Raw genomic sequence first — 24,457 nt, 5'->3', positions numbered from 1 at the left:
ATAAATAATAATAATAGAGCTGGGATCCAAGGTCATGAGGACACTAATTAGAGCAAGATTTTTTTTTTTTCTGTCTTTTTGAGACAGGATCTTCCAGCTGACCTGGAACTCACTATGTAGACCAGGCTGGCCTTGAACTCACAGAGATCCGCCTGCCTCTGCCTCCCAAGTGCTGGGATTAAAAGCATGCGCCACCATGCCCAGCTAAAGCAAGATTTTAACTTCATTTATTTATTATGTGTCTAAGTGTATTACTTGCATGTATGTATGTGCACCATGTGCTTACAATGCCCCTAGAGGCCAGAAGAGGGGTCAGATCCCCTGGAACTGGAGTTACACAGTTGTGAGCTTTCATGTGGTGCTGGGAACTGAATTCAGATCCTCTGTAAGAGCAATCAGTGCTCTTAACTGCCAAGCCATCTCTCTAACCCCTTTGTTTTACTTGACAGTGTGTTCCGGCCCCCTGCACTGAAGAGCTGCAGAAACAGATGTACGTACTTAGGAAGCCTTGACTTCAGGAAAACTACCTTCTCCGCCTAGTGGCCAATGCTTGATGAGCTGCCAATTTTAAAAAAGGTAGGAGGACCAGGGAAGGAACCTGATCTCAGAAGGCTTCACTTCTGAGGCCACACCCTCAATCCGTCATCATATCCTGCTGACAAAGGTTGGCAGACAGCTTTGATCTCAGCTTCTCCAGCTGCCAAGACCAGTATGGTCTGTTTGGGTCCTCCTCTGGCCTTTGAGCAGGTCTCCTGATTGCTACTCTTGGTCCCCTGTGTGCTTTTCTACTGAGTGGCCAGAACCATTTTTTGTTTTGTTTTTTGAGACGTCTCCCGATAGTCCCAGCTGGCCTGGAACTCACTATGTAGACCAGGCTGGCCTTGATCTCATAGAGATCTGCCTGCCTCTGCCTCCCCATTGTTATTTTTAAAATTTTATGTATGTGTGTGTGTGTGTAGGTCTGTGCACATGAGTGTTGGTGCCCTTTGAGGTCAGAGATGTCAGAGCCCCCGGGAATTGGAGTTATAGGCAATTGTGAGCTGCCCAAAGTGGGTGGTGGGAATCTGAGCTGGGTCCTCTGGAGAGCACTATGTGCTTTTCACTGCTGTGCCATCTCTTCAGCCCCATACTCTACTCTCAGTGTTGATTTTCTGCACGGTATCAGACATTGTTTGTTCATCTCTGTTATGTTCCCACTAAAACTCAGTCTCTGTGGGGAGAGGCTTTGTGTGGGTCACTGCTGCATCCTCCGTGCCTAGAGCAGCCCTGGAGGCATGCACTGGGATAAACGAGCACACACCTTAGATGTCCAGGTAAACTAGGGCACAGGAGGCTGTGGCTCCCTAGAGGGTTACTTAGCAGTAGGGAAGTCCCAGGATTGGAGGGAGAGAGTCAGCTTATGACACTGTGGTCAGGACAGCAGCAAGCTAGGAAGCAGACCTACCCTGATGTACTGGAATTCTTCAACAGGAGACTCTGACAGGGGAGATAACAGGGAGGCACCAGGCACCCCAGGTTTGTGTTTCCTTGTGATAAGAAGCAGTTTATTCCGAATTGCAACCACAATTCTAAGCTCTCGGCTGTGGTGGGTGTTAATAGCATACAGGTGGCATCCTGGAAAGAGAAACAGATGATTCTCAATGTGTGATGGGAGGGCTGGAAGGCCCTGGGCCTGGGCAGCTTGGAAATTGTTCCTATGAACCCTGAAAATGAAGCATAACTCAGAGATGGACTAAGCAGGTTTCTGGTACCAGGTGTTGAATGTGAAATGCATCCTCCCATGTTCATGTGTTTGAACACTTGGTCCAAGTTGGTGTCACTTTAGAAGGTGGTGCTTTAGAGGAAGTGGGTCACTAGTGGTGGGCCTTGAGGCTTTGCAGCCCAGTCCCACTTGCTGTCAGCCCTCTGCTTCCTGACTGCAGATGAAACAAGAACAGTGGCTCCATGCTCCTGCTGCCATTTCAGACTGCAGCCCTTCTTAAATTGTTAAGCAAGAATAAACCCTCCTCTCTTAAAATGTTTCTTGTTTCTTGTCTGGTATTTTGGTTACAGTCATGAGAAATATAACTAATACACCAAGCAAGATGGAGCATGGAAGTGAATTTAGGAGAGTCAGCTTCCCTGTATTTTTATTTTTATTTTGGTCTTTTTGAGACAGGGTCTCCCTGTAGCCCCAGGCTGGCCTTGAACTCACAGAGATCTGCCTGCCTCTGCCTCCCCAGTACTGGGGTGTGTGCCACCATACCTGGCTTGCTTCCCCTATTCTACAATTTGTGAACTTGGCTTTGTAACTGTTATACAATAGGAATTGAAGTGGAGGCTGATCAGGGCTCCAAGAACCAAAGTCTAAAGTTATCTTTAGTTACAGATTAGCTAAGGGAGCTCAACTTGCCCAAAGTCCTGTGACAAAGGCAAGGGCTTCCTGTCTACAACCTGCTTTCCTAGTTTTCCAGATTCTCAAGAAAATCTTGGTGCTCTCTTTGGGATGCTTCTGAGTAAGAAACAAACCAGAAAGAGAAAATTCCTACTCTTTCCTTTTTTTCTCCAGATCTGGGGAATCAAACCCAGAGCTTTATACATCCTCGGCAAGTGTGCTACTTCTGAGCTATACCCCTAAGACTCCTGCTTAGATTTTTTTCCTCCAAGGAGGAATTATTTATTTTGCTCTTTCCTGTTCATTTTTATTTTCAGTACAACCTAGGCGGTCTGAAAAAAGTTAATAGAAACAGCTCTAATGGGAAGTGCAAAAATCACATAAATTTTAAAAATTACATTGTGGCTGGGCATGGTGGTGCACACCTGTAGTCCAAGCACTTGGGAGGCAGAGGCAGGCAGATCTTTCTGAGTTCAAGGCCAGCCTATAGTGAGTTCCAGGACAGCTGGGGCTACAGGGAGACCCTGTTTCAAAAAGACCAAAAAAAAATTACATTTATTGTGTGTGTGTGTGTGTGTGTGTGTGTGTGTGTGTGTGTCCAGTGCCATGGTTAGACTAGCTGGTTCTCTCCTTCCACCATGTGGATCTTGAAGATCAAACTTGGATATTCAGGCTTAGTGGCAAGTACCTTTACCCACTGAGCCATCTTGCTGGTTTTATTATTCCATCTTTCTTTCCTTCCTTTTTTTTTTTGAGACAGGGTCTCATGTAGCTCAGGCTAGCCTCAAAGTCACTATGTAGCCAGGGATGGCTTATGCAGTGCTGGGATCAGACCTAGGGTCTCGTGCATGCTAGTCAAGCCCTCTAGCAGCCAAGTTACATCCCCAGCCCCTCACCTTTGGTTTTCTCCAGCTTGTTTTCTCGGCAGTCAGATCTGCTCCTTCCAGCCTGCCTGCCTTCAAGGCCCTTCTGTACGGCACTCAGCCGGAAGACAAAGAGGCGAGCATCTTTCCCTGGTGATGGTGAGCAAGGCAGAGGAGAGGGTTGGATGGAGAAGAAAAAAAAGACCTGCTGGCACTCTAAGGGCAGATGTAGGGAACTGGGGTTGGGAGGTGTTCTGGGATTCAAGAGGCATTCCAAGCAACTTTAGTTAGCACAATCATGGGTGGACATGACTACTCTGCCTTTCACTGCTCTGCCGTCACCCCCAACAAGCAGGCCAGCAAAGGACTGTACATTGGCACCAGGAAAAGTAACAGCAACATGGCTCCACACATCCAATGTGACCCTCAGCATCTCCCACAGGGGACCTCCTGCCCTCCTCCTCTTCCCAGAGAGCACCACTTGGAGGGAGAGGGGTACCACCTTTGTCTGCTCTGAGAACCAGAAGGTCTAGAGTCTCCAGCACATGCATTTGCTTCACGGGCAGAGTTCTGTCAAACACAGGCACGGACGGAAGGCCATCTGGAAAAGGAGAGCTGGTTACCCGCACTGCGTAACTTGTGTGATGCATTCCTTCAGGGAGACCTGGGCCCTATTCTCTCTCAAGGGAGGAGTCTGCTTTTAGGGCTCTCATAAGGAGTTTAGACACTGCTTGCTCTACTTGGGAGAAGTGCTAACATGCCCTTCCCAGTGGCATCTGGAACACTTTCCAGGGGATATGGAAGCTGTTTTTCTCCTTTATATCACTGAAGAAAAACCAGCACGCTTCAATCCCAGGTTTACTAGGGTCGTAGCAAATGACTGAACTCCATATGAAAAAAATAGAGCAGTGATTTTTTATTTTTAGTAATATTTGAAAATATATCTTAGGTTATTTTATGTAATTTTCAAGAAAGCAAATTTAAAATTTTTTACATTTAAAATGAATACAAACACATCCTACCCTAGCATGCCCTCAATAGTGGTTTGCTTATACATTTGAGTTATTTTAGTAGTTCAATAGTAGTTTGCTTATACATTTGAGTTATTTTTATGTGTATGAAAGTTTTGCCTACATGTATATAAGCATACCACATAAATGCAATGCCTGTGGAGGCCAGAAGAGGACATCAGATTCACTGCAACTGGATTAAGGACAGGTGCTGGGAACTGAACTTGGATCCTCTGCAAGAGTAGTCAGTGCTCGTAACTGCTGAGCCATATCTCAAACCCCTGCTTATACATTTTAAATATTGTTTTTCAGATCAGAATTTGAAATCTTTTCATTTATTGTTTTTATTATTTTATGTGTATGAGTGTATTGCTTGCATGTATGTGAATGCACCCGTGTCGTGCAATGCTGCGGAGGTCAGAAGAGGGCTTTGGATTCCCCTGGAACTGGCGTTAAGGACGGTTCATAGCCGCCATGTGGGTGCTGGGAATCGAACCCAGGTCCTCAGCAAGAGCAGTCAGTACTCTTAACCGCTGAGCCATCTCTCCAGCCCCTGAAATCTTTTTTTAAAGATAAAAATGAGGCAATTATTAATTGCCCAAAGAGCAGGAATAAACTAATTTAAGTAGAGATGCTCAGAAGATTTCGGGTAACTGGATGACTAAAGGCACTGTAGTTATGTATAAAAGTTGATTCTAAGGTTATCTGTTGGGCTATTAAAGGGTTCTAACAGTTACTCTGCCTCTTGGGGACCCCAGGATACACTGTCTAGAAGAATAGCTCAGGCTTTTCTGTAGTGGAAGATTCCTCCTGTTCTGTGCTTGTTGCGGGAAGGCTAAGACCACCAGGGATGGTGTGGACAGCCTAGGCAGAGGTGGACGACAGCTCATTCTTTTTGGATTTTTGAGATAGGATTTCACTATGTAACTCTAACTGGCCTGGAACTCCCTATGTAGATCAGTTTGGCCTCAAACTCACAGAGATCCATCTGCCTCTGCCTCCGGAGTGCTGAGAGTGAAGGTGTGTACCACCACCTGGCTGCTGGCTCATTCTTCATCTGTACTTAAGTCTCCAAGGCTCTGCTGTGGGATTGAGTTGGTTTGTTTTTTGTTTTTAATTATTTCATGTGTAGGAGTGTATTGCCTGCATGTATGTGAGTGCCCCTGTGTTGTGCAATGCCACGGAGGTCAGAAGAGGGCTTTGGATTCCCCTGGAATTGGAGTTAGGGATGGTTTGTAGCCACCATGTGGAGGTTGAGAATCAAACCCGCGTCCTTTGTAAGAGCAGTCAGTGCTCTTAACTGCTGAGCCATCTCTCCAGCCCTGGCTTGTTTTTTTTTATACTTTACGTACAAGAGGCCTTGGGCTTCTGGCCTCTGATCCCTCTCTGGATGGGGCCCAGGTGGGAGCAAGGGCCTCTGCCATCAGGATCAATAAACACCCCCAGTGTGAGGAGGCTTCAGCTCCAGCAGGCCTGGGATGCTCTGGACATGTCAGAACTTAGGGGCTGCCATGCTCCCATCAGATATACAACTTGTCCCTGCTCCCCTCAGTCTCTTGGGGCTTGCCTCTAGTTCCTCTAGGGCAAGTGTGAATCTTATGACAGCCATCAACCACAGTGCTTCCTCTTCTACTCCAGGCCTTCATGAAAAGAAATCGACTCCAAGAGTCATCGCTGATGGGTAGATTTACTGTTCACACCACAGGCTGATTACTCCAATACTGTCATATTTGGGTGAATAACTGCAGTTATTTTATTTTATGGGCCCACGGCTGCATCAGGAATGGCAGGCCACATTCACTAAGGGCTTACTGTAAGCCAGCCCCTGATGTGTAGTGCTTCCTCTATTATTTAATTTAGATGTCTCAATTACCAGATCGGTAAGGGACCTGTGATACTTCCATTTAACAAAGAAGGAACTCAAGGCTCAGAAGTTCAGAAAGCTTGTCCAAGGTCACATCTTGGACATCCCATAAGGCATGGAGTGCCTCATTTTTTTTGTTGGGAATAGAGGTGCACTGTGTAGCTGACAAGCCAGCATGAGCGAATTAGTATTTATTCTCCATCCCTTCCTCAGCTGGCGAGACTGAGTTATGTTCAGCACAGCGAGGCAGAGAAGGTAAAGACAGGAGAAAGACGTGTGCTTAATGCCTGCTTTATTAATTATTCCTTTCTGCATTCTCTGTATGAAGAAGCAATCTTTTATGGAGAGCTTTTCTATTACCACAAAGCCAAAAGGCATGGGGATTGCCTATTTATTCAGAAGTTAATAGCCCCTTTAAAGAGGATTTGCTATACTTAGAGTGTAAAGGATATTGATTTTTTTTTTTTAAAATAATGACCTTGAAGGAGTAGACTTTTTTCATTAAAGTCTAATGAAATTAAGCAAAGGCTAATGGAATAGAGTGGAAATTAGCCTGAAATGAAAGGGACAGATCCACTGACAAAACAATCCATAATATGATTAAGTGTAGACCAGAAGGCAGAATGAAATAAGGGCGTTATGGTACAAAAGCCTTCAGATGTGTCTCCTTCCCAGCAACACCCAACAAGGACAGTCAGAAAAGACACTGGCAGAATTTACTGTGGCTTTAATGGAAGGGAGTTGGTTCCATACAAAGAACACCAGACTAGGAATTGCATCTGGCTCCAGATCTGATGTGCCACTGAACAGCTGTGTGATTTCAGGCAGGCCATGTTGTTTCTTCAATTATAAAATTAAGAGACTAAACATCTAAGGTCTGGCTTGATTTTTTTTTTTTTTGATCTTTTTGGCTCCCCATAGCCCCAGCTGTCCTGGAACTCACTATGTAGACCAGGCTGGCCTTGAACTCACAGAAATCCACCTGCCTCTGCTGGGATTAAAGGCGTGTGCTACCACACCCAGCTTGGCTTGGTTTTCTTAAAAACAGTATTTGTTTTGGTTGCACTTTTGGCAAAAATCTGAAGATTTTGTTAGTTTATAGTAAATTCCTGGACACACAGTGAAGATAACAGCTACCTTCTAATAACTTGCTGTTACATGCCAGGGACAGCTGTAAGCACTTACATGGGAAGTCCGTAGCCCTGACCATCCTGTGGTTTTAATAACTATCCCCGGTGTCTCCTTTTCCATTATCATAAACTGTTTCTCAGCCTTTTGAGACCGGAAGCTCAGAGAAGATGGGTTTTCTTTCTGTTGATGGGAGGGGAAGAGGGGGAACCCAGGGCCTTATGATCCTAGGCAAGTGTTTCACTACTGAGCAGAGCGCACCTGGCCATGGGGCCAGGCACAGAGCAGGTACTTAGTACATGTGTTAAGTAGGGGTCTGAGGGAGGGAAGGCCTTGCCAAAAGGTGGGAAGATGATGCAGTTTTTGGCCATCAAGCCACTATCACAATGGTGGCTTTTTGATTCTTACAGCATGGCACTATGGTAACCAGAGGTTGGCAGGTACTGTACAGCCCAAGGATGTGCCCTGTGAGGCTGATAACCTCTGTGCTTGTGGTTCCCTCATATGTCCCAGGGCTGTGCAGCCAGCGTTTAGCTTCTCTGTTGTTTGCTAGGAGTCTGCAGTAATCTAGAGACACCTCTTGCTGAAAGGGACCATATTATTCTGGAGCTTACATCCTATCCCCCTGAAGTTGCATCCTACCTAACAGCACCCATGACCAAGGGCACGTCCTATGGTGGTTGGTCTGTATGTTAGAGCAATGCCTACTTCCTAGGCAGGTTGATCTAGCTCACTCTCAGAAGGTCTCATTTAATACTGAATTGAAATCTGTCTTCTTGTCAAAATCTTTCTGCTTCTATAGCCATAAAAATGGCCTATCTAAGATTCATAGCATTTGTTTTAGATGTCAAATTCTTTTCCAATCAGAAATCTTTTTTTAAAAGGCTTCCAGAGAGAGCTCATATCCGAGTGACTCTAAACAACATGTCCCTTTTCATTTAAGACAAAGTGATGGGGTCATGGTAAGTGTAGGCTGAAAAGGAGACTCTTTTAGCAGGTGACTTAATAGCCAGGAACTAATTGGAGACTTGGGGGTAAGAGAAAAAAGAAAAACTCCACCATGCCAAGTTCAAAATATACTCCTCTCCTAGTGCTTGCTTGAAAACATGGGGTTAATTTTATAAGAAAATTAAACTTGGCTAACTCCCCTTGGGACCACACGTTATTGGTCTAAAGGAGATGACTGGCTGTTACCCACCTCCAAAGGACTACAGGTCACACAAATAAAAACATTTGTAGGAGCAGCTACTCACTAACCATCCACTAGCAAGACGCCCGCATCAGTGGAAACCAGCAAGGCCTGGCCCCAGGGATCTGCACACACAGCTTCGTGAGGGAAATTACTGCAGAAACACTGGGGCTCCCAGGGCTGTGAGCGACACAAGCATCGAGAGTAAGTGTACCGGAAAGAACACACTGCGGCCCACCAAATGGAACGCAGCACGTGGTGCCTGAAACAGTAACACAGATACTCCGTGGGAATGAGTTGTGCCAGACCCTGGTCACTAGGAGGGGTCTGGACGCAGTTACCTTTCCTAAGGAGAAAGCTCTCCTTTCAAATGTGGATGCCACAGGAAAGAAGTAGTTTCCCATGTTTCTGGCACCGTGACCTGTATTTCACTATAAGATGATGCTGTTCTTTGGGCAACAGAAATACTGATAACATTTTAAAAGCATTTTCTTTAACACCCAGAAGTTGGGTCAATTAGTGCCCTTTTTAAAAAAATTTTTTAAAGAGTTCATGTAGGTTCAGCATAAAAGGAAGTCCCACATAACTATTTTAAAAAAGACAAGATTCCTGTGTTGCTGATTCGGCAAAATCATTAAACCATACACAATTCAAGAAGTTGATACCGTCTTAATATTAGAAATGCTTACTGACCCACACAAGGTTAGAAAATCTTAAAAGAAAAAATGTGTTTGTAGGAAAACAACAAGGGTTGGGAATGAAATACCTCCTGATCCTGTTTGACATGTGCACACTGCCTGAACACGTTTCCTGGGATCTTAGCTTCATTTCTATTTCAGGCATAAACTCCCCCTCACAGTGGCCTCTGAGGTGGGTGTGGAGATATGGAGTTGAAAGGCATGCCTACTGTGATTTCAGTCACACCAGCATTGTGGACGTTTCTGGTGAGTGAGTGAGTGAGTGAGTGTGTGTGTGTGTGTGTGTGTGATACTGGGGCACTGAACCCAGGCCTCCTGCATGCCAGGCAAGTGCCCTCCCCATGGAGCTTTATCCCTAGAGCTGAGAACTGTGAACATTTTTCAATGGTCACTCATTTCCTTTCAGAGAACTTCTCTTAGACAGGTACTTTGGAAGTCTTTGGAGCATTCCAGGGATAAGCGGAAACAATACATCTTTATGTCTATTCTCTACTAGACACAGGGCCAGACATGACTCACCTGGGACAGTCGGAGAGCCCATGTGAGCACTTTCAGGTGTGTTTGAATGCCCAGTGGAGACACGCTTATATCCTCAAGTCCAAGAAAGGCTCCAAGGACCTTCTTTGAGAGCATCATTAGGGAAGAGACTAAACACTGTGGATTATTGCTAGCTGTCAAAGAGCAGGCTTCTTTAGGAAACCCACAGCCTCAGAAGGAAGACTGTGCTTGTCAAGATGGAACCTGTACTGTTCTCCAGAGATGGAAACATCTTCTAAACAGAGACAGGTGTCTGACTGAAATGGTATTTCCCTCAAGAGAAGCCTGGCGGTTCTGAGTTTGTGATGTGTAGTAAGAGGACATGAAAAAGCAAAGGCAATAGAAATGCCATTCGGAAGTTAGACATCGAAACCAATGCTTTAGGTAATATCAAGACAGACCAACTGAATGTGCGTGTGTGTGTATGTGTGTGTGTATGTGTGTGTGTGTGTAGGTGTGCTGCCTGTGCAGGTCTGTGTTGACATTGGGTTATCCTTCCTTAATTGCTTTTTGATCTTATTTTGTTGCTTTTTTATTTCCCCTTTTTTTTTTTTTTTTTGAGGCAGGGTCTCTCATTGACTCTGAAGCTCACCAGTTTGGGTAGACCAGCTGGCCACCAAGGATCCCCTAGGATCCTCCACTTTCTGCCCCCAAGCACTGGGGTTATAGGCATATACCACTACACTGGGCTTTTATGTGGGTGCTGGAGATCTGAACTCAGTCCCTTATTTTGCTCATTGAGCTATCTCCCCAGCCCTCAACTGAGTCTTAAAAGCAAAGTGTTCTCTGGCCAGAGGACACATTCAGAGAGAGGTTCTTCACCATGAAGACTCGAGGGCACTAGAGGATTTGTGGGGGCCTTTGGAGCAGTTTCTCCAAGGGTGACCTGTGGAGTCCTTCTGGATATGAACTGATTCCAACAAGGGAAGCACCTTTTCTTTTGTATGGATGAAAAAGTTATGGTTCCAATATATGCCTAGGAACTTTTTTATTTATTATTTTTATTTTATATGTATGAGTATATTACCTGCATGTATGTAAAGTGTACCAATGTTGTGCAATGCCTGTGGATGCAGTGCCTGTGGAGGTGAGAAGAGGGTGTTGGATTCCCTGGTACCGGAGTTACAGATCATTGTTAGCCATCACGTGGGTACTGAGACCCAAACCCTGGTCCTCTGTAAGAGCAGCCAGTGCTCTTAACCACTAAGCCATCTCTCCAGCCCCTTAGTAATTAATTAATTAGTACTGGGAGGTACATGCACAGTGAACAGAGAACAACTTGTTGGTTGTTTCCTTCTATCATGTGGGTCCCAGGGATCGAACTTAGGCTGTGAGGCATGGCAAGTGCCCACTGAGCCATCTCGTTGGATCCTCTGGAGCTGGAGTTACAGGTGGATGTGAGCTGCTCAATGTGGGTTACAGGTGGATGTGAGCTGCTCAATTGGGTTCTGGGAATCAAACTTGGGTCATCTGCAAGAGCAGTGAGTGCTCTTAATTATTGAGCTGTCTCCCTAGCCCCTCAATTACATTGGGCTTATTATTTTCCTGAAACCAGACTTTAAAATTAATTAATTAATTAGTGTGTGTGTGTGTGTGTGTGTGTGTGTGTGTATGTGTGTGCATGATGTGTGTAGGCGCCTGTGCCACAGTTCTGTGGAATTGGATCTCTCCTTTCACTTTTATGTGGGTCCTAGGGATTGAACTCAGGTTGTCAGACTTGAGCATCAAATGTCTTTACCCACTAAGCCATCTTGCTGGTCCTGAAATCAAATTTAAAGCACAGGGGCTCAAATCATATATGCTTTTACCACTAAGTAAACGTCTTCATCATTCTTTCACTTCTATAATGGACATTTTTCTAATGATGTGTTCTGTGTATCTGTTCTGTTTCACTTAAATATTCAATATAGAATTAAGCACATAGAGCATTGTTTTATAATATAAAATTATGCATATAGTAAGTTTATACTGTGATTTGTGTTTTTTCTGATCTTTTCTTAAAAAATATTATATTTATTATCTTTGTGTATATGATGTACGAGTATTTTACTGTGTATATGTAAGTGTACCAGTGTTTTGCAATGCCCGCAGAGGCCAGAAGGGGGTGTCAGATTCCCTGGAACTGGAGTTACAAATGGTTGTTAGCCACCATGTGGGTGCTAGGAACTTAACCTGGGTTCTCTGAGCAACCAGTGCTCTTAACTGCTGCACCATCTCTCCAGCCCCTTTTGTTCTTTTCTTTAAAAATTTTATTTTTAATTAAAAAAAAATTTATGTGTATGAGTATATTGCCTGTGTGTATGCAAGTGCACCCATGTCATAGAATGCCCATGGAGGTCAGAAGAAGGTGTCAGATCCCCTGGAACTGGAGTTGTTAGCCACCATTGGATGCTGGGAACTGAACCCGGGTCCTCCACAAGAGCAGCCAGTGCTCTTAACTCCCCCTCCCCCTCCCCTCCCCCTCCTCCTTTGGTCTTTTTGAGACAGGGTCTCCCTGTAGCCCCAGTTTACCTGGAACTCACTGTGTAGACCAGGCTGGCCTTGAACTCAAAGAGATCTGCCTACCTCTGCCTCCCTAGTGCTGGGATCAAAGATGTGTGCCACCATGCCAGGTCTGTTCTATTCTTGATGGCCACCTGTTTCCCTTTCCCCTGCTTCTAAAAGTGAAAGCAGGAAGAAGATAGGCCACAGGACTTGGTGTTTGGCTAAGTGGCTTATGCAGTTGTTTCTCACCTGTGCACCTATGACTAGCAGTCCCTGAGAACTAGTTAGAAAAGTAACTAATGATGGTTATCTTTAACCACCAGCTTGATACAACCTAGAATCACTTGGGAAGAAAGTCTCAATGAGGGGCTGCCTACATTAGCTTGGCTCTGGGCATGTCTGTGGGGGACTATCTTCAGTTAATTGATGTAGGAAGACCCAGCCCACGCTGGGCAGCACCATTCCTAGGCAGGGGATCTTGAATTGTGCAAGTGTGGAGAAACTGATCTGAGTGCAAGCATGTAAGCAAGAATTCATCTCTCTCTACACTTGTGGATGTGACGTGCCAGCTGTCTCAAGCTCCTGCCATTGTGCCTTCCCTGAAGTGATGGGCTGTGACTTGGAATTGTGAGCTAAAATAAACCCCTTTTTCTCCTGAGTTTTTTTTGGGGGCGGGGCTCAGGGTATTTTATTACAGCAACAGCAATAATGATACTAGGAGAGGAATCTTTGATGTCCACCCCCAGGGCTGCATCAAAAACTGGCAGTGACCTCCAAGGTTGCATCAGAAACTGGGGGTGACTTGGATACACTCTGTGAGGAGAATCCCTGCTTGAGTCTTGCTGTTTAGACTGGGCAAGAACTGTGTGCAATGTGTAAGAGATGTCCACTCTGACCCCAACCCGTCCTCCTGCACCAGAGCGCATACCTGGTCACCTGTCCTATTGACATGCATGCACACAGCACTTGAGGAGTACTGGGAACCAGCCTGGCTGATCAGGCCTGGCTCAGAGCTCTCCATCCATGCAGGGAAAGGGAGTTACAGGGACACAGAGGCTCTTGCTATATGATCTGGGCTCCTGAGGACTTGAGAGAAATCTTTCTTCTGTCCCAAACTGTCTCCCAAGATTCTCAATAACTGTATCGAGCAAAAAAGACATTCACAGTTCCAATGGAAAGTATCGACAACTCACCTCTTTTTTATACATCCCTGAAGCTGCCAGGCTTGATGGGGCATCCCCTCTCACGATGGACTTCAGTTTTAGGGCCTTATGGAACAGAGAGGTCTTTGTTATCAAGCAGTGAAAGCACAGCAAGGCAAACAACTGAGGTTTGAAAACAAGCAATAAATTAGGAGTAATTTGGGATTAAAGTTGCAGTCTCCTCTCTGACTCAGCATTGATGATAAGGAATTAGGGAGACTGGTAAAGCCCTAGTGACAATATAATGATCCAAACTACCCCCAAGGTCTCTGGCACTTCAATGAACTATATTAGTTCTATGCTTTGTAAATTAGGAGCATTGAAAAATATAGATTCCCAGGTCCCTCCTACTCCTGATTCACCATCCCTGGAAGGAAAAGGTGAATTTATCTTTTTTTTTGTTTTTTGAGACATGGTCTCCCTGTAGCCCCAACTGGCCTGGAACTCACTACGTAGACCAGGCTGACCTTGGTCTCAGAGATCCGCCTGTCTCTGCTGCCCAAGTGCTGGGATTAAAGACATGTGCTACCAATGCCTGGCTCTATTCTTTTTTTAATATTATTTTTATTTTATATGTACGAGTGTATTGCCTACATGTATGTGAGAGCACCTGTGTTGTGCAATGCTGCGGAGGTCCGAAGAGGGCTTTGGGTTCCCCTAGAACTGGAGCTAAGGATGGTTCGTAGCTGCCATGTGGGTGCTGGGAATCAAACCCGGGTCCTCTGCAAGAGCAGTCAGTACTCTTAACTACTGAGCCATCTCTCCAGCCCCTCTATTCTTTTTTTTAAATTTATTTTTAAATGTTTGTTAATTTTTTTAACCCATTCAGAATTGCAGGACATGTCCTCATTCCCTAAGATTTTACTTAATTTATGGGTGTGAGTGTTCTGCCTGCATGTATATAAGTGCACTACATGTATGCTTGGTGCCCACAGAAGCCAGTAGTAGTCATGGGATACTCTGGCTTCTACTGGAGTTATGGATCATTGTTAGCTGCCATGTGGGTGCTGAAAACTGAACTTAGGTCCTCTGGAAGAGAAGTAAGTGCTCTTAACTGCTGAGTCATCTATCCAGCCCCAATCCTTTAGCAATTTTCTTTTTTAGTCTTTTTGAGACAGGGTCTCCCTGCAGCCCCAGCTGGCCTGGAACTCATTATGTAGACCAAGCTGGCCACAATCTCACAGGATCTGCCTGCCTCTGCCTTCCTACTGCTGGGATTAATGGTGTATGCCACCATGTCTGGCTTTCTAGAAATTTTTAAAAAATTACATTTATTAAGGTTGGCTTAGCAGTTAAGAATGCTTGCTGCTCCTGCAGAGGGCCTGAGTCTGGTTCCCAGCACTGGTATTCTGTGGCTCACAGTCATCTGTAATTCTAGCTCTGGGGGATTTGATGCCCTCTCTGGCCTCCTTGGGCACCTGCACGTTTGTTTGGTCACATGCAAATTATTTAGTGTGTGTGTGTGTCCCATGGTGCACCTGTGAAAGTCTGAGGATAACTTATAGGAGTCAGTTCTCTCCCACCATATGAATCCCAAGAACTGAACTCAGGTTGTCAGGCTTGGTGGCAAGCACATTCCCCCACTGATATATCTTGCCAGCCCCAGTTATCTTTCAATAAATACAGACACATGTTTGGGAAAATGTGCTCTTTACCTCCAAGTTGTTGCTGATCACAGGACCTTCATTCACCTGCCTTGTTTGACACTCGACTTCTGGGTCAGAGCTTATCTGGTGCTGGTGTCCCTTTTCCTGCTAATGGTGTGGTGTCAGGGTAGAAACCCTGGGATGGAGAACTGCTAGTGTCACCAGGGGACTGTGGCAAGGGGAAGGTGATTTCCTTCAAGGCTTAGGGCAAGGGAATGAACAGGAACCATCTAAGCCTGAGGACTGTCTCCATGTAAAAGGGCAGGATTGTGGGTCTTCTGTGAGTGATACCATCCACTGAGTACTTCCTCCTATTGGAGGGTTAGGGTTCAATTTGGTGATTCTCTAATTGGTTCCTCACTCTTCAGAGAATTCCTAGGGGATAAGCAAGTGGTCTGGATTTCCTTGACAGGCATGATCCTAGACCACCTGAGTCTAGGCAGGAGCTGTTCCCCCATCATAGAGTGCTTTTCTTTCACTCAGGGTACTGCATCCAACACAGCTGTCAAAACTTGTCTTGTCTCTCCACCACAATCCTGAGAGGAATCACAGAGATACTACAACAGCAGGAAACTTGGAGGTACTCATCACCACATCTCCCAGGAGAGTTTCAGAATCAAACCCACCTGCCCTATTCTAACAAACTCTGCCTGGCGGGCCTCCTCTTTCTTCCGTGCTGACTTGGGTGACTCAGGTAAAACGTCACTAAAAGACCGCCGATTAAGCATGTTCTGAAAAAGAAAAACAAGTTAGGGATTCCACACACAGTTGTCAGGTCTCATCTTTGTCATCTCTTAATGCACACAGCTGCTTGTCCAGACAGTCCTGCTTCCACCCACTACTGAGTCACTCAGTACTGTGGTGGACACAGGGATAGTTCACATGTGTAGAGGCAGCACCATATAACAGCTGACTACATAGGCTTTAGACCAGGTAAACCAACATCTCCATCAACTGTTAGCAGTGTCACCAGGTCATCATACTGCATAGATTTGGATGCCAGCCCCATGGAACCCAGTGGTACCCCTAGAGCCCAGCACACTGAATTCTATGTGCATGGTACCCCTGGGACTGTGTGGCCCCAGGGCCTTGTGGATTAGCTTGGATCAGTTGGTTAACTTTTTAAATTAAAAAAATTATTTATTTATTTATAGATAGGGTCTCCCTGTAGCCCCAGCTGGCCAGCATTCACTATATAGAGGAAGCTGGCCTTGATCTCACAGAGATCCGCTTGCCTCTGTCTCCCAAGTTCTGGGATTAAAGGTAGGTGCCACCATGCCTGGCCCTTGATTTATTTTTATTTTATGCTTATGATTGTTCTGCCTGCATTTATGTAAGTGCACCAGGTGCATACAATGTCCACGGAGGTGAGTAGAGGGTGATGGATTCCCTGGAACTGAAGTTACAGATGGTTGTTAGCTGTCATGTGGGTGCTGGGAACCAAACCCAGGTCCTCTGCAAGAGCAGCCAGTGCTCTTAACTGCTGAGCCATCTCTCCAGACCCTAAATAGGTAAATTTAAAAAATGTGAAAAGTATATTTATTTACCAAGTGTGGTGACATACACTTTTAATTCCAGCACTTGGGAAGCGGAGGCAAGTAAATATTTGTGGGTTAGAGGCCAGCTTGGTCTACATGGAAAGTTCCAGGTCATCCAGGGCTATAGACTGAGACCATCTAAAAAAATTGCATTTATTACTTATTTATGTATGTATGTATGTATGTATGTATGTATGTATGTATGTGTGTGTGTGTGTGTGTCTAAGTGCATGTGTGCAAGTAAGTGTTTGCCATGGTGTCTGAAGGTCAGAGGACAACTTGCAGGAGTTGGTTATCTCCTTCCATCATGTGGGCCTAGGGGTTTGAATGAGTGCCTTTATCTGCTGAGCTATCTCACTGGACCCTAGAGACAAGTTTTTTTTTTTGTTGTTGTTGTTGTCTTTTTGAGACTGGGTCTCCCTGCAGCCCCAGCTGTCCTGGAACTCACTATGTAGACCAGGCTGGCCTTGAACTCACAGGGATCCGCCTGCCTCTGCCTCCCAAGTGCTGAGACTACAGGCGTGCACCACCATGCCTGGCTGAGACAAGCTTTTAAATAATGATTTTACTCTCCACTAAGGAGTCACTGATCCTGGTAACCTCAGAGGGTGAGTCTGGAGGCCTCCTGGGGGCATGCAGACATGCCTTGGACCTACAAAGTGTCCAGTACAAAGTGGGCTTCCAGTCAATGAAATGATTATTCCAGTGCCTGATTATGAGGCCAGCCAGGAAATCTCCAGGAAAAATCTAAGAAAGCACTTGGCCACTCTTCTCTCTTCAAAGTCACTGTTTTTGACCCATCTAGCAGCATCATGGGTATAGCACCAAGGACAGCACCTGACAGCAGCCTCAGTGCTGGGTGTTGACATTCATGATCCTTCCTTCCCCTTGATGTTCCTTGGTTACAGCTTTATGAATATCACATTCTTGCACATGGCCACTCAAAGACCCCCCTTCTTGCAGTAGCAATGGGACAATGCCAGTGGTGGTGGCTCTAGGCCAGTCTCAGCAGTGAGGACCACAAGAACTCTGCTTTACCTAGGGCTTGTTTCTAAGAGTGAGCTCTGCACTCCATCATGGGAAAAAGGAGACCATCGACACAGGTACCTTATGCAAATCTGGCATCAAATCCTGGTATAAGGATCGAATCAACATGTCCAGAGTACGTCGACGCTTCTGGGCAAAGGTCGGTGTTTCCAAAGTGGCTTTTTCACCATTAATTACTAAAACAAATCAAGTAAAAAATGGAATTGCAGTCATCAATAGTTATTGAAGAATATTCTGCTCAAGCAGAGTTCTCACAGTGAATGAGACCTGCCACTGTAATAGTAGTATCAGGGCTTGGTTATGAAGTGTTCCCCAAAGTGTTAAGGGCCTAACTAATCCTTAGCTGGATACACCTCTGACAGGTAGTTGGATCATGAGGCTCTGATTTCATCAGTGGGATAATTCACTGATGGATCAATACTTTGATGGCATTACTGGGGGGCAGTGGAAACATGGGGAGGTGGGACGTGGCTGGAGAAGTGAGTCACAGGGGAGCACCTCTGAAGGATGCATCTTGTTCCCCAGTCCCTTTCTCTTGCTCTCTCTGCTTCCTGACTGCCATGAAGTGAGCATCTTTCAAACCTCCACTGTGCCCTACTGTCACCATGTCCTATCACGGTACTCCAGGCTCTTACTGATGGAGCTAGGTGACCATGGATTGAGACTTCTGAAATAATTTTTCTTCTTTTCAGTTGTTTTCCTCAGACATTTTGTCTCAGTGATGAAAACTGACCAAAACAACTGGTATTACCACTGACCTAACTTTCTCTTCATGGAAGAATGCTTTGAGACTTCAATTTCGGTGTGCAGATTCAGTGCACAGAAACTAAGCCTATAGACATGCTTAGTTTCTCTTGATGGACAGCAAGCTTCCCAAGCAGAAGGCAGATCTAATTTTACTTAAAGACCTATTTAGCCATACATGGAACCCATCAATCCATCCCTCCCTTCATCTATCCACCCATCCATCCATCCTTCCATTCATCTATTCATCCATCCACTCACCCATTCATTCATTCATCCATCCATCAATCCATCCCTTCATTCATCCATTCATTGATCCGCTCACCATTCATTCATTCATCTATCCACCCACTCATTCATCCATCCATCAATCCATCCCTTCATTGATCCGCTCACCATTCATTCATTCATCTATCCACTCATTCCATCCCTCCATTCATCGATCCACTCACCCTTTCATTCATCCATCCATCCACCTGCTCATCCCTCTATTCATCGATCCACTCACCCATCCATCCATCCATTCATTCACCCATCCATTCATCCACCCATTCATCCATCCCTCCATTAATCCATCCCTCTGCCCCTCCATTCATCTAACCCCTCCCTCCCTCTGTTTCTCTCCTTCCTTGGAGCTAAACCACTAGGATCTCATTCAATATATATATATATATAATTTGCTGTAGTCTGAAGGAATAAAACTGCTTCAGGAGGAGACTTAGATCTATAGCTTACTGGAAATTTCTTCTAGAGAAAGCTAGTGTAAAGTGGACTATAGACACTAAGAGACAGCATAGTGGAGTGCAGTTACACACCAGAGCTCAGAACAGGAAATGCACAATAGGTTAGGAGTGTGGAGTCAGGAGCTCTGCTGCTGGCTGTGGGGTCTTAATTAATCTTGTCTTAGCTTTTGGGGCTCCAGTTTTCTACCTTGCAAAATGAGCATGATCCCATTTTTAGGGGGTTTCTGTCATTTAAATGAGGTGATACAATATAAACCACACAATGTTAGGCACATTGAATTGGATATAATATTAACTATCAGTTTTCTCACACAGAGGCAGGTCAGTTCATAAACTGAAAAGCAGAATTTCTTGTGTGGAAAGCAAGGATAAGCTCTCTGTGCTGGGGACAAGGTAAGCCTCTCTGAAGCAAGACATCTATCTCTAAGGAATTTAAACTGCATGTCAACTGCTCTATTTGATTTTTTGAGGATTTTTCTCCTTTAATACCTTAGAAAACTTCATTTTAAATGACTTATTTTGGCAGATTTAGGGGAAAGACCTGAATTTTTGTTGAAGTTGTGTTTTGAGTTATCGTGGAGTTTTCGACCTGGCTGGCTTGGTCTTTTCTGCTAAATTCACTCTGGGATTCCAAAAGCCTTCCCATATCCAGCATCTCCGGCTTTCATTGGCATCAGCCACACAGCCCTGCTGGTTCTGCTGGCCCCGGCTCAATCATGTAGTACCTTCTCCATCACCTCTGGCTCCTTCTGCCTATGTTTCCCAACACAGCTACCTTTCAAACCTTCACCATCAGATCAACTGAACCACATCATTTAATTTCTCCCCAAGTTTTCAAAGGTGCCGATGCACCATTGCTCTGCCTAGCTCCATTGTTCAAAGCAGTTCTCAGGGGTGGAGAGACAGCTCAGCAGTTAAGAGCACTGGCTGCTCTTGCACAAGACCTAGGTTTGGTTTCCAGCACCCACATGGTGGCTAACAACCACCTGTAACTCCAGTTCCAGGGCATTTAATGCCTTCTTCTGACCTCCTTGAGTACTGCACAACATGGGTGCACTTGTATACATGCGGGCAATGCATATTCAAATACACATAAAATAAAAATAAATAAAATATTAAAAAAAGTGGGTCTCCAGTATGGTTGAGCAGTCTTCTAAATAATCTGGGGTTAAAGCACTGCAGGCCTGACCCCTCTCCTGCAACCAGCACCCTACAGAGTGCTTTTCTACTGTGCCTGCAGATCCCTAGTTCTCTTGGCTGTTAGCGACAACAACCTTTCCCTGTTTCTTCCTTCTTCCTTGATTTCCAGGACTTGAAACAGAAGAAACTTCACAAGTCTAGCTTGTTCTAGAAACAGAATGTCTGGCAACATTGGGCATGTGCAGTCAGAAAGAAGTACCTTGCTGGAGCAGGGTCCTGTCCTAGAGCATGCCACAGCTCCTAGTATTTAATCTTCATTGTCCCCTGCTTGGTCTACTTCACTCACAAATCCCCATCCACCTCTCCACATACTTGTGTCTGTGACCCTTGTCCCAGTATCTGAAATAAAGCCTATGGACATGGAAGGTATGAAGCTGCCTTTTGCCAAGTGGTTTGCAGTTTGCTCTTCTGATGTTGGGGGCAGAGATTCTGCTGTGGGCTAAGGTTGGGAGCTAACTTTAGTGCCCTGCATGGGTAGAAAACACAAGGAAATTTTCTGTGACTGTGATAGAGGACTCACATTCAGGGGCTCTGGTGGTCGACTGGGCAGATAAGACAGGGAGGAACAACAGTTCTCTGTCACTTGCCTGGGCTGTGGCACTGGTTTTGGCCAATTCTGAAGGAGGATTAGATGGGAAGTTGAGCAGCAGGTGTCCATGAGGGATTCTGTGAGGTTCTGGGCTCAGTCAATGCCACCTTGGGGCCAGGTCTCCCAGATGGACTCAGCGAGAGGACAGGAGCATTCCAAATGCTCTCAAACTGCATGGCAACTGTGACAGGATTAGGCAATGTGTGTGTGGGTGTGAGGGGCAGGAAGAAGCCAGCAGAGCAGCTGCAGCCCCTAGCGTGCTTGGCAGAAGGCTGGACCTGGCCTCTTCACAGAGGACACAGGCCGAGTGGCACTGCCAGGGCTCCGGGGCTGCAAGCTGAACTTCTATGAAGAGATTACAGTGGAAGAAGTCAAACATCTTGGTTCTGATCATCAAGGAAATGGGCTCTGATACAATAACCAAGGGTGCTCTGATAAGGGGTGTGGTAGAGCTCTGTCATTCAGAAGATGGGGGCTCAGAGTCGGGCCCTGGGCATCATTCTGGGGTGGGTAGGCTCTCCACACCCCATTCACATTCTCTCTCTCTCTCTCTCTCTCTCTCTCTCTCTCCCCCTCTCTCTCCCTCCCCAACAACTGTCTCTAAGCATGTAGCATAACCTTCATAATCGTTCTTTCCCTAACCTCTACTCCTGTCTGACAAAGACAGATACACACTGGCAAAGACTCAGAATGGTGACATCAGAACCCAGGGCAAGAAGGCCAGTTTGAGTCCTCCCTGGCATTGTGAGTGGTGACAGAAGATAAAACTGCACGGCAGGTGGGCAGGATGGTAGGTGTAGAGAAGGACCCATAAGAAAACTAAACACAAGTGAAGAATTAACAGGGCAGACTGCTTAAACAATGCTTTTGTATGCAGCATCCTGGGGATATGAGGAAACAGATTCTGATCCAGAACAAGTTCCATAAGCATTTCAAAAAACAACCACCCCCAAAAAACAACTTACATTTCACAAGCAAAAAGTCCCTGAATTCCTGGTGGTCTGTAAACACCGGTGGGGATGGCAGGGGTGGGCCAAAGAGTGGTACACTTTCTTCTGAAAATATTTTCAGCCTTTGTAGAGAACATTCCAGAATTAGTTGACTTTCCTTCATAGATTACCAATACTTCGTCAGTGAGTGTGTACAGTGACCCATGTAATGTGTTACAAAGACTCATACTAAGGCTGGAGCCTGTGCCACCTCTGGGCCCTTGCTTCCAGCGGGGAGAAGGACAGGCTGGGAACCCTAGAATAACAGCAATGGTGCCTTGTAGACCCACTGCACAGCAGGCATGCTGGTTGGGATTTTAAGGCTTGTGAAGCCTGTCAGGGGCAACTTACTGTCATTCTGCACCAGCTCAAGGTGCCCAGAGGATAAACACTTTTCACAAAGCCTCAAAGCCATAATTACGAAGTGACAGACCTGAGGTTCAAACCCACTTCCCCTAACTGGCAGAGGTTTACAATGTCCCTCTAATAGATGCATTTTTGTGGAACAGAAGGATAAGCAGGAAAGGTAGTAGGTTAGGGAAGGGACTATTCTGGCCAGGGTCAAACACAGCAAATTTGTTCCCCCATGAAGTACAAAACACGAAGCTAACCCTGAGCCCTGGGTCCACTGCACATAGTAATGCTGTACAGAACAAAATTCTGAAGAGTTAGACCTGCAGAATATTCTTTTTAAATTTTATTATTTTATGTGTGTCAGTGCATGTAGGTGAGTGCGCTTATATTGTGTCATGCCCTTGGAGGTCAGAAGAGGGCATCAAATTCTCCTGGAACTGGAGTCACAGATGGTTGTTAGCTACCATGTAGGTGCTGAGAATTGAACCCAGGTCCTCTGCAAGAACAGTCAGTGCTCTTAACTGTTGATCCAGCTCTCCCGCCCTACTGCAGAATATTCTATAAGGTGAGGACATGTCTATTAAACACATCGAGAAGAAAGCACATCAGGATTCTCTGAGAACCAGTGCCAATGGATGAGGTCATCACCTACCTGTAATTGTCATTTTGCTGGTCATACCTCACTAAGGCAAAGATATCTGTGGGGACAGTCAAGGCAATCAATCCGCATCCTTGAAGCTCACCACCTGACAGCCTGTGCTGTGAAATCCCTCCTGCAGAAGTGTTCTTGAGCAGGCCTTTCTGTGGTTAGGCACCTACTGCTTTCAAGTTGGGACAGAACTCGACCTCTTTACAGGAGACACCCCAGGGAAACATACATGATAGGCCCATGAATAGGGTTTGCATCTGTGTGCTCTCCCACTGGGAAAAGATTCCACAAAACCTTCAAGGCTGTGAGAAAAGCAATGCAAGTAAAGACATTAAACAACCAAGAATTCAGTAGAACAAAAGGAGCAACTGTCCTGCCTGGAAACAAAACACAATCCCAGGGATTAGTCACGTATTTCATCTCACAGGTTTTGAGATGGGAAAGCAACTGAAATGTTACCACTGTGCACCTTCCCTCTCCTCCGCCTTTGGTAGACAAAACAGCATAGGAAAGCAAGCCAACGAGGCTGGTGGCAGCTTCTAAGCAGAGTCTACTTTGCTTGGGCCAGAGCCCAAAGAGTCCAGAATAGCTCAGCTGCTGGGGTGTGGCTCCGTGTGCAGAGCACTTGGCCAACATGTGGGAGGCCTGGGTTCCGTCTCCAGCATTAAAAAAAAAAAAAGATACATTATGCACTATGGGAATTTAATCTCAATACAATTCTCTTTTTAAAACTTTATTATTTTTATGTATATGAGTGTATTGTCTGCATTATGTAAGTGCATCCATGTTGTGAAATGGCCACAGAGGTCAGAAAAGGGTGCCAGATTCCCCTGGAAATGGAGTTATGGACAATTGTTAGCCATCATGTAGGTGCTGGGAATTGAACCCAGGTTCTCTGCAAGAGCAGCCAGTGCTGATCTATCTCTCTAGCCACTCAATACAAGTCTTTAAAAATAAAACGAAGGGCTGGAGAGATGGCTCAGTGGTAAGAAAGCATACTGCTCAGCAAAGCACCCGTGTTGGGTGGCTCACGACTGCTTGTATCTCTAGCTCTAGGAGACTCCCATGCCCTGGCCTCCACAGACATTAATGTTCATGTACATAGACATATACACATACATATAATTAAAAATAATGAAATCGCCGGGCGTGGTGGCGCATGCCTTTAATCCCAGCACTCAGGAGGCAGAGGCAAGGCCAGCCTGGTCTATATAGTGAGTTTCAGGACAGCTGGGGCTACAGGGAGACCCTGTCTCAAAAAGACCAAAAAAAAAAAAAAAAAAGAAATCTTAAAAAATAAATGGCACAACTACCTACACCACCCAGCAGTCTTCCTCTCTGACTGCCCCATCTCTCATGCCAGCTGTACCTAGGGCTGAAGCCAGCCCCTTGGTGTCCACTCATGTGCTTGGTTGAATGAACTACCTACTGGTTCTTTTCAGAAACTGACATATCAGACACAACAAAGAGAACTTATAGTAAGGGCAATTCTAAACTTCTCACTTAAAAAGTCATCTCGGGGCTAGAGAGATGGTTCAATGGTTAAGAGCACCAGTTGCTCTTGCAGAGAACTCAGGTTCAGTTCCCAGCACCCACATGGCAGCTAACA

The 24,457-nt window shown here is 45.5% G+C and overlaps 1 protein-coding gene across 4 annotated transcripts in view; it reads right to left on the bottom strand.

Moving 5' to 3' along the window:
- The window catches only part of Garnl3 (GTPase activating Rap/RanGAP domain like 3), a gene marked incomplete in the record, with an annotated part of 193,617 nt that overhangs the window by 27,141 nt on the left and 142,019 nt on the right, over nucleotides 1-24,457 (bottom strand). For all 4 annotated transcript variants that reach the window (XM_029559731.1, XM_008824990.3, XM_029559734.1 and 1 more), the window contains 9 exon segments: nucleotides 1,445-1,614; nucleotides 3,271-3,387; nucleotides 3,740-3,838; nucleotides 8,497-8,608; nucleotides 13,341-13,415; nucleotides 15,622-15,726; nucleotides 17,641-17,756; nucleotides 21,822-21,928; nucleotides 22,852-22,897. In XM_029559731.1, coding sequence (XP_029415591.1) covers nucleotides 1,445-1,614; nucleotides 3,271-3,387; nucleotides 3,740-3,838; nucleotides 8,497-8,608; nucleotides 13,341-13,415; nucleotides 15,622-15,726; nucleotides 17,641-17,756; nucleotides 21,822-21,928; nucleotides 22,852-22,897 — 947 coding nt within the window.

The sequence above is a fragment of the Nannospalax galili genome, unplaced genomic scaffold, assembly GCF_000622305.1.
Source record: "Nannospalax galili isolate Female #2095 unplaced genomic scaffold, S.galili_v1.0 scaffold290, whole genome shotgun sequence".
NCBI classification, from domain to species: domain Eukaryota; kingdom Metazoa; phylum Chordata; class Mammalia; order Rodentia; family Spalacidae; genus Nannospalax; species Nannospalax galili.
This window is presented reverse-complemented; position numbering and strand designations above follow the sequence as displayed.